At 34.7% G+C, this 10,990-nt stretch overlaps 1 protein-coding gene across 1 annotated transcript in view; it reads right to left on the bottom strand.

Moving 5' to 3' along the window:
• LOC115217913 (acetylcholine receptor subunit beta-like 1) overlaps nt 1–1,095 on the bottom strand; it is a 113,727-nt gene extending 112,632 nt beyond the window's left edge. Inside the window, exon 1 of the mRNA XM_029787632.2 lies at nt 834–1,095. Within this exon, the coding sequence (XP_029643492.1) occupies nt 834–924 (91 nt within the window). The 5' untranslated portion in view covers nt 925–1,095. The remainder of the gene's footprint in view (nt 1–833) is intronic.
• Between the last annotated feature and the right edge of the window lie 9,895 nt (nt 1,096–10,990).

The following is a 10,990-nucleotide window of genomic DNA, read 5'->3' on the forward strand; positions in this document are numbered from 1 at the left end:
TTATCCTGGATCTGTGGGGCGCCTTGGTAGGCCCTATTTGGACCCTCTCCTGTATCAGCAGAAATCCATGTTCACATGGTTTCTGTAATATCTCTACTCTTATTTCGTCTGCCGTTTCGTTCTGAGTTCAAAATCCGCCGAGGTTCGACTTTGCCTTTCATCCTTTCGGGGTCGACTAAATAAGTACCAGTCACGCACTGGACGACTTAATCCCTTTGTCTGTCCTTGTTTGTCCCCTCTATGTTTCGCACCCCACCCCACCCCGCCATGTGGGCAGTAAAGAAATAAATATTTCTACTCTTATTTCATTTCATCGTATTATCCTTTTCTTTCACCTCATTTTTTTTCTTAAATAAACCCCAACAGAAATTGTAAACTGCCCTTGTGATTCCCCACCACCACGACCACCAACCTCATATATGCCCCCTGTGGCAATTGAAAGAAATCATTACTATTATCATTATTATTGCTATTATTATTATTATTATTATTATTATATCATTTAAAAGGTTCCGGCAAAAGAATTTTTAAGATTCAGCTGATTGAAGGAGGGAGAAAAAGAAAACTAATAAAGCGTTACGAAACGATAAAGACGGCGATGATGATGATTATAATGATGATTAAAACGATTATGATGATGATGATGGTGAATTTAAATTTGTTTGTATGTTGTGCATTTTGCTTTGCTTTTCTGTAAATATGTTGTAAGCAGCTTTCATAAGCCGTCGTCGTGTTGCGTGTGTTTACTGACGAATGCGTGTATATTAAACACACCTTTACGTATACATATATATACCTGTACGCGTATATATATATGATTATTATACACTTACCTCCACTCAGAGTCTGCAAGCTATCCAGTACGGCGCCCACAAGTAGAAGAACTGTAACCCATAAGCAGGACACAAATGGACTCCTCTTCATAGTTCATCTTTCCCCAAGGTTAACACCGATAGTAAGAGAGAAAGTTGGGGGGGGGGACTCACACACGAGGGAAACACAACACTCTCTCTCTCTCTCTCTCTCTCGCTCTTACTCTCTCTCTCTCTCTCTCTATCGCTCTATCACCCTTCTTCGCTTCCTCTATCTCACCTTCTTGCTTTCCTTCTTTCTTTCTTTCAATCGCTTCCTTCGCTATCCTTCTCGTTCTCTTTCTCTCTTTCTCTTCCTATCATCTTTTCGTCTTTTCTCTCTATCTCTCTCCCTCTTTCACGTTTTAGCTCTTCCTTTTTCGCCAACTTTCTCCCACTCTCTGCCTTTCTATTGTTCTTCCCCGCCACTCTCTGCCTTTCTATCGTTCTTCCCCCTCCCCACTCTCTTTCTCTCTCTTCTAAACGTCTCTTTGTATCTCTGTCTATCACCCTTCATCTCTCTTTCTATCTATCTATCTATCTCTCCTCTCTCTCTCAAACTTTAGCTCTGCCTTTCCCGCTAACTTTCTTTCTCTCTCACTCTTTCTATCATTCTTCCTTCTTTCTCTCCTCTCTTACTAACCTCGTTTTCCCACCCTCTCTCTCTCTCTCTCTCTCTCTCGTATCACTCTTCTTCCTTTTTATCTCTCTCATCCTTTCTATCACTTTTTCTCTATCAGTCTTTCTCGGAATTCTTCTCTCCTTCACTCTCTTTCTCTCTCTCTCTACCTTTCTATCACCTTTTCTCTCTCTGTCTCTGTGCCTCTCACTTTTCCCCTCCTTCTCCTAAACTTTCCTTTCTTTTCCTTTCCTCCTTCTACTTATCTCTGCTGCTCCCTCCTTCTCTCTATCTCCCCCCATTCTCTCTCTCTCTCTCTCACTCCTCTCTCTCTCTCTCTCTCGCTCCTCTCTCTCTATCTTTCTAATTTACCAGTCTGTCCGTTTGTCTCTCCGTCTGTCAGTGATTAAGTTAACCATTTCAACACTTGGCTGTATATATATTATATAATATATATTATTTATATATATATATATATCAATACATATATATACACATACATATATATACACATACATATATATACACATACATATATATATATATATATATACACATACATATATATATATATACACATACATATATATAAACACATACATACATATATATATATACATATATATATATATATATACCCATACAACATATATATATATATATATATATAGAAATTCGGGGTGAGTACTTGATATACATACATAAATTCATACATACATACATACATACATACATACACACATACATACATACATACATATGAATAGATAAGGTTATATAGATCCAGGTAGGTACCATTCAAGCATTCTTAGTATAATCCAAGTTATGGCTAGCCAAATCGAATGATATGGAATAAACCTGGGACTATTATCGAAGGTAAATAATCCCAGAGTGTTTCACTTCACTGGATTATAAATAGGTTACTAAGTGTATATTCCAAGACAATTTAAATGGATAAGGAACATTGAACATCTACACAGCTGTGTTCTCTTGAAGCACATCTGCTTATTTCAGTATTCCACAGATCCGTATGTTGATGTTAAATTTGCGTGAAGTCTGCTTAAAAGTTCAAAATACTGGAAAATATTTTCTGCGGAGTATTGCTATCGAAACATAGCTTTTCGATATTACTAGATATGTTTTTCTCCCCTTTTAATATCTAAAGGATTCTTGATTGCTAAGTAGTTGTAAACGATTCGTCTAACGTGTAAATTTTGTATTGTTTTATTTTCTGTCTGAAGAATTTCTAATCGGAGATACTCGTATCTTACGCGTTTTCTAATACATGGGTACATTTTTTTTTTTGATTTCTATCAGCAAATGAAACACGTGTAATGGTGAATAAATAATTCCCCAAAATTTTCCAGTCACGTGTTTTGAAATATTATATATATATATATATATATACATATATATATATATATATATATATATATATATAGAGAGAGAGAGAGAGAAGAGAGAGAGATAGATAGATAGATAGATAGATAGATAGGGGTAGCTTTTTATTATTTTATTTGTTTCAGTCATTTGACTGCGGACATACTGGAGCACCGCCTTTAGTCGAACAAATCGACCCCAGGACTTTTTAAGCCCAGTATTTATTTTATCGGTCTGTTTTGCCGAACAGCTATGTTATGGGGATGTAAACACACCAGCATCGGTTGTCTAGCGATGGGGGCTGGGGTGGCAAATGCACACAAACATATTCACACATACACACACATATACGACAGGCTTCTTTCAGTTTCCGTCTACCACATCCACTCACAAGGCTTTGGTCGGCCCGAGACCAAAGACAATTGCCTAAGGTACCAAGGAGTAGGACTGAACCCGGAACCATGTGGTTGGGAAACAAACTACTCACCACATAGCTACTTCGTATTATATATATATATATGATTGTATGTATATGTGTGTATATAAAACGTGTATAAATATATGCACAAAATATATACAAATATACTCACATACATCTGCATATCTTTACGTAAATACGTACGCACACAAACACACACACACACACGCACACACGCACACACACACACACGCACACACGCACACACACACAAACACACCACACACACACACACAAACACACACACACACATGTTTGTATAAACACAAACATTCGTTTTTCTGGATCAAATATTGACGCGGGAATCTTTCTTCTGCGCTGTTAGTGTTTTCGTTGTACAATCCCAGGTGATCATCGCAGATCCTGAAGACTTCTTACAATCCGAAATACCTTATATAACGCTTTCTTTTACTACGTTAGGATGTGAATTAGAAGAGATTTAGCTGCTATTTCTTGCAGTTCGAATTACCACGTTAGAACGCATTGTTATTGTTACTTACGTAAATTTTATTTTTTCCTAAATTGTGCTATTTCTCACCCTCACCCCCAAATTCTTGCCCCCTAAACTTATCACTATGATAGTAAACAACAAACAAAAGGGGTGCTTACACCCCGTAACAAAGCGGTTCGGCAAAGAGACAACAATAGAATAATAGTTGTTTTTTAAAAAAAGTACCGAGGTCGATTTGTTAAACTAAATCCTTTATGTGGTGCTCCAGCATGACCTCAGTAAAGTGACTGATACAAGTAAAATATATATGCATAAACATACATACATACATAATATTATATAAGATTTTCTTTTACTATATTAGGGTGTAAGATAGAAAAGATTTAGCTGCTATTTCTTGCCGTTTTGAGCTACCACATTAGATGCAATGTTATGATTGCTTACGGAAATTTTATTTTCTAAAATCATTGTTATTTCTCCTCAAATTTTAGTTCTCTAAACTTATCGGAATGGCAGTAAACAACAGACACAGGTAACGAGAGGGCGAGAGAGCTTTCCCTGTCGTCGTTAGACTTGCTAGAAATAGTAGCTAAATCTGCTTTCTTCTATTTATTTATTTACTTTTTCGTCTGTTTATGTTTATCTATCTATCTATCTATCTATCTATCTATCTATCTATCTATCTATCTATCTATCTATCTATCTGTCTGTTTGTCTGTCTGTCTGTGTGTCTTCTGTCTGTCTGGCTGTCTGGCTGTCTGTCTGGCTGTCTATCCAGCCACCCAGCTTTCTATCCATCCATCCATCCGTCCATCCATCTATCTAACTTTCTTTCCATCCATCCATCCGTTCCTCCACCCATCTATCTATCTATCTATCTATCTATCTATCTATCTATCTATCTATCTATCTATCTATCCGTCTACATGTTTGTCTATGTATCTATCTATCTGGTCGGGACCTGTGAACAACTTCCAGAGATCCCTGGCCTGGCAGTGCTATCGAGAAGCGCTAACCAGTTCGAGATAGGCTCTACAGACATGGCTCGAGAAACACGGGGCCGGCCTGCCCGAAATGCTATCAGAGCGACGAAACCGTTCTGCACGCACTCGTACAGTGTCCAGCCATTTCCGACCCGTGGGCCTATGTCGAACGATTTCTATCGCGTGTGGGACGAATCGGTTTATCAACCGAGCCTATCGTGAATATTGACGCTCCTCCTTCCTTGAAATAGGAAGGAAGAGCCTTTTTCATTGTACTTGTGGCTATGGCGAAAGAATGTGTATAGTGGACGCGTCTGAAAGGTCAAGAGACAAACACATTTTCCTCTCAGGTCAATCTCTCATCAACTTCTTCAAGTATCACTTGAAAGAGAAAGTGAGAGTAGAGAGGCAAGTTTTGTTTAGAGAATGTTTCAAAAAAAAGATGGGTGAATGTAACAAGGATGGCACGTGTGAATGATGGAACCAGCTTGAGCATAATCCTATGAACCAGAAAAAGAAAGGAAAAAAGAGAGTAACTTACTGTAATGTGTTTTTTTTTGTATGACATAACTGCCCAAGGTTACCGTGGTCTTTTCCGTAGACTTTTCTTTTCACGGATAAACCTAATCTGCTTCCCCTTTTTACATTATGACATTTCTGTGATACACGATCCCTATTGATCTGCCCTTTTTTTTCTACGATCCCTTTTGATCGAAATGCTAACCCCTTTTTTTTCTCCCAAAAAGAAAGCTCTACTTTGTATTTTGTCCCCTTCTATTGCCCAGTGTGGCCAATAAAGAAATCTATCTATCTATCTATCTATCTATCTATCAATCTATCAATCTATCTATCTATCCATTCATCCATCTAGCTAGCTATCTGTCTGTCCGTTTGTCTATCTATCTGGCTGTCTGCCTCAACATCACATTCATCAAAAAAAAAAAAAGGGAAGAAAACCAGGACCCTAACAATGGATTACTAGATATAAGAACATACGTCTACCCACATAAACACACAAACAGCACGTGTATGTATGTTTGTGTATAAGTGTGTGTGCATATATATATATATACATGCATATATCGATATAACATAGTTTATATACGTATATTGTATTATATATACGAGTGTATATATCAGGTACACACCCCTATATATGTATATATGCATATGTGCGTGTGTATGTATATGTATGCATCTATGTATGTGTGTATGTACGTATGTATGTATGTATGTGTGTATGTATGCATGTATGTATGCATGTATGCATGTATGTATGTATGTATGTATGTATGTATGTGTGTATGTATGTATGCATGTATGTATGCATGCATGTATGTATGCATGTATGTATGCATGCATGTATGTATGTATGTATGTATGTATGTATGTATGTATGTGTGTATGTATGCATGTATGTATGCATGTATGCATGTATGCATGCATGTATGCATGTATGCATGTATGTATGTATGTATGTATGTATGTTATGTATGCATGTATGTATGCATGTAGTATGTATGTAGATGTATGTATGTATGTATGGTGTATGTATGCATGTATGTATGCATGTATGTATGTATGTATGTATGTATGTATGTATGTATGCATGTATGTATGCATGCATGTATGATTATGTATGTATGTTGCATGTATGATGTATGTATGTATGTATGTATGTATGTATGCATGCATGCATGCATGTATGATGTATGTATGTATGTATGTATGTATGTATGTATGTATGCATGTATGCATGTATGTATGTATGTATGTATGTATGTATATAAGCATGTATGTATGCATGCATGTATGTATGTATGTATGTATGTATGTATGTATGTATGCATGCATGCATGCATGCATGTATGTATGTATGTATGTAATGTATGTATGTATGTATGTATGTATGTATGCATGCATGCATGCATGTATGTATGCATGTATGTATGTATGCATGTATGCATGTATGTATGTATGTATGTATGTATGTATGTATGTATGCATGCATGCATGCATGCATGTATGTATGTATGTATGTATGTATGTATGTATGCATGTATGTATGCATGTATGTATGTATGTATGCATGTATGCATGTATGTAATGCATGCATGTTGTATGTATGTAGGTATGTATGTATGTTGTATGTATGATGTATGTATGTATGTATGTATGTTAGTATGTATGCATGCTGCATGCAGCATGCATGTAGATGCATGCATGCATGTATGCATGCATGCATGCATGTAGTATGTATGTATGTATGTATGTATGTATGTATGCATGCATGCAGGCATGCATGTATGTATGTATGTATGTATGTATGTATGCATGTATGCATGTATGTATGTATGTATATATGTATGTATGTATGTATGCATGCATGCATGCATGTATGTATGCATGTATGTATGTATGCATGTATGCATGTATGTATGTATGATGTATGTATGTATGTATGTATGTATTATGCTGCATGCATGTATGTAGTATGTATGTATGTATGTATATTGTATGCATGCATGCATGCATGCATGTATGTATGTTATGTATGTATGTATGTATTAGTATGTATGATGTATGTATTGTATGTATGTATGTATGTATGTATGTTGCATGTATTTATGCATGCATGTATGTATGTATGCATGTATGTTGTATGTATGTATGCATGTATCATGTATGTATGCATGTATGTATGTAGTTATGTATGTATGTATGTATGTATGTATGCATTTATGTATGCATGCAGTATGATGTATGCATGTATGTATGTATGTATGTATGCATGCATGTATGTATGTATGTATGTATGTATGTATGTATGTATGCATGCATGCATGTATGTATGTATGTATGTATGTATGTAGTTATGTATGCAGCATGCATGTATGTTATGTATGTACTGTATGTATGTATGTATGTATGCATGCATGTATGTATTTTGTGTGTATGTATGTATGTATGTATGTATGTATGTATCCACGCAGTATTATGGATCCATTACAGCCGATATTACCAGTCATCGGTTTCGCACTGGGTAAAAACCGGATGTTAGATAATAGCACAGTTAAGTGATACCGCGTGCTCTGCAGAGAATACTGGTGTGTGTCTGTGTGTGAGTGACTGTGTGTATATGCACTTATATACCCATTTATACAAGCACATATAACTATGTATACGAGTGTGTGTGTATGTCTATGTAACACACACATATATTCATTCGTAGATACATATACACATGTCGATACTAGATATGCATACACACACCGACACACACACGCAGACACACACACACACACACACACACACGGACATATACCGCATACACATGCACGCAGCGTAAGATATTTCAACGAAGGAAATTTCTGCTAGAAACAACAGCCTTCAATCACACCCTACTGCTTTGCAGCGTGAGTGGAGACGTCAGACACATTAGAAGTGGGCCGCATAAGGCATGGAATCAACATCATCAAAAAAGAAAAATTTCCAGGTAATTTTTTTCATAAGGCATACCATTCAGAAAATCACGTGGGTCGCAGTTTACCCGCGACTGCATGAGGATTGCACGATTCAAAAAGCCTAGGTGCTCACGGCGGTACACTTTTCACCATATGCCTGTCCGATAGGAAGAGACCTAGGGTTAAATAACAATGATATACAACCTTATACGATCTCCTCGCTCTCTCTCTCTCTATCTATCTACATTTCTCTTTCTTCCTCCTTTACTCATCTTTCCTCTAATTTTATATCTTCCTCCTCTTTCCGTTTCCCCCCCTCTTTATCACTTCCGTTTTCCCCTCCCACATTTGCATTATATATACACATATATAAAGAGGGGGTGGGGGCGTGGGTGTGTACATCTTGGGTCTGTAGAGTAAGATGTTTATCTATATGTGTATGTTCTCTTGCTTGCGTGTAGATGGTATAACTGTATGTATGTATGTATGTATGTATGTATGTATGTATATATACTATGCACGCGTAAGTATGTATGCACAAGTTTGTGTGCGTGAGTGTGTGTGTGTGTGTGGATATATGTATGTATATATCTATACCAGTGTGTGTGCGTGAGTGTGTGTGTGTGTGTATGTATGTACATATGTATATCATAGATAGGTAGCCATTCTAATAAATGCCTAATAAGGCATGAGTGCGGTGTAGCTGCACATGTATATAAACATACACACATGTATAAAACGATGCATAATGTGTGTGTGTGTGTTAGTTTGTATGCATGTATAAAAGGAGATATATATATATCTATATATATATATATATATAAACTTAATCAAAGGACATACTAAGTAGGTTTACCTGCTGGAAATAACAGACAAAACTCTTCGCAAATATTTTCTCCTGATTTGCTCCGTATTGAAATTATATATATATATATATATGTATATAAATACATAAATATATATAAATATATATATATGTATAAATATATGTATATACGTTTAAATATTTGTTGTGCAAGATTTTTTATGTGAAGTCGTGTGTTGAAACAGATATTGTTGTATTTAGGAATGGTCATTTTGCCAGTTTAGCCAATAAAAGCAAGTAACACCAAATATATAGTGCGTGTGTATTTATGGCTAAACTGGCAAAATGACCATTCCTAAATACAACAATATATGTATATGTATATATATATATAACATGTATGTATGTTATATATTTATATATGTATCTATATACATATATATATACATATATATCACACACACACACACACACACACACACATATTATATATATATATATATATAATATATATATATATATATATATATATATATATATATACATATATATATACACACACTTTAGGATACTTTAGGATTTTCTTCGTTCGGCTTCGGAAGCAGTGACCCTCCCATTAACTGCAGTATCCAGGATGTGGGGGTGGGGGAGCAAAGAAGTCGCAGACTGTGGGGTCCCAAATGAGGCACCTACCTGGAGGGCCATTGGGGACTAACTCTCAGAAAATACAAAAGGTTAGGAATTGACAAGTAATTCCTAAGTATAAAAAAACCTTGGTGGAGCTCAATTACTTCAAGGTTTTTTAAAAAGTTGCTCATATATATATATATATATATATACACTGTGGAGGCACAATGGCCCGACAATAGGGACATAAAGCAACAATATGAAACGAGTGAAGAACGAATATATAGTGCATGTGTTTATTTGGTAGTAGAGGAAAGAATGACCGTCCCGAAATATAACAATATTTGTTCCAACACACGAATTCACATCAGGAATCTTGCAAAGCACATTCTAAACACACACACACAAACATATGTGTGTGTGCACACACATATATATATATATAATATAATTATAATATATATATATATATATATATATATATTATATATATATTATATTATATATATATACTATCTATATATATTATAATTATATATATAATATATATATATAAATACATGCTTACATGTATATAGATTTATATAGATATAGAATATATATATATAATATATTATATATATATATATATATATGCATATATATATTAAAATACATGCTTACATGTATATAGATTTATATAGATATATATATATATATATATTATATATATATATATATATATATATAAAATGTGTGTATATACATCAGATATACCAAATAAAGATATTATAATATATGCATATATGTTTTATGTATATATATATATATATAGATATAGGTGCTTAGTTGTATATATATATAGTTCAAATAAAGGTTGCAAACCTCATTAAAGAATAATAAAATCCAATGAATAAACTTGTTTATTACCTATTACAAGAAGTGTTGAATATTACAGTTAATATTCAGCTGTAAGGTAACTGGATAAACCGGGGTTTATATGTATATATTTTCGGGGAAAAAAAAAAGAAAATAGTGATATAATTAAATTAGTAATTATTTATTAATTATGAACATCGACATCAACGATTTTGAGCCGTATACTCGACACACTGGAACTTGGAAATATAATGGTATGTCTTTAGCTAACTCCGATGAGATTCAGCTTTGATGTGTTTTTAATTATGCTAATTAATTTCTAAAATCGTGAATCGAAACAGCTGTTAGAGATGACGCCCAATTTTATAATTAATAAATAATTATTAACTTAATTATCTATTTTTTTTTTCTTACATACATACATACATACATGCATACATTCATACATACACACACACACCACACACAACACAC

The sequence above is a fragment of the Octopus sinensis genome, linkage group LG12, assembly GCF_006345805.1.
Source record: "Octopus sinensis linkage group LG12, ASM634580v1, whole genome shotgun sequence".
NCBI lineage: Eukaryota > Metazoa > Mollusca > Cephalopoda > Octopoda > Octopodidae > Octopus > Octopus sinensis.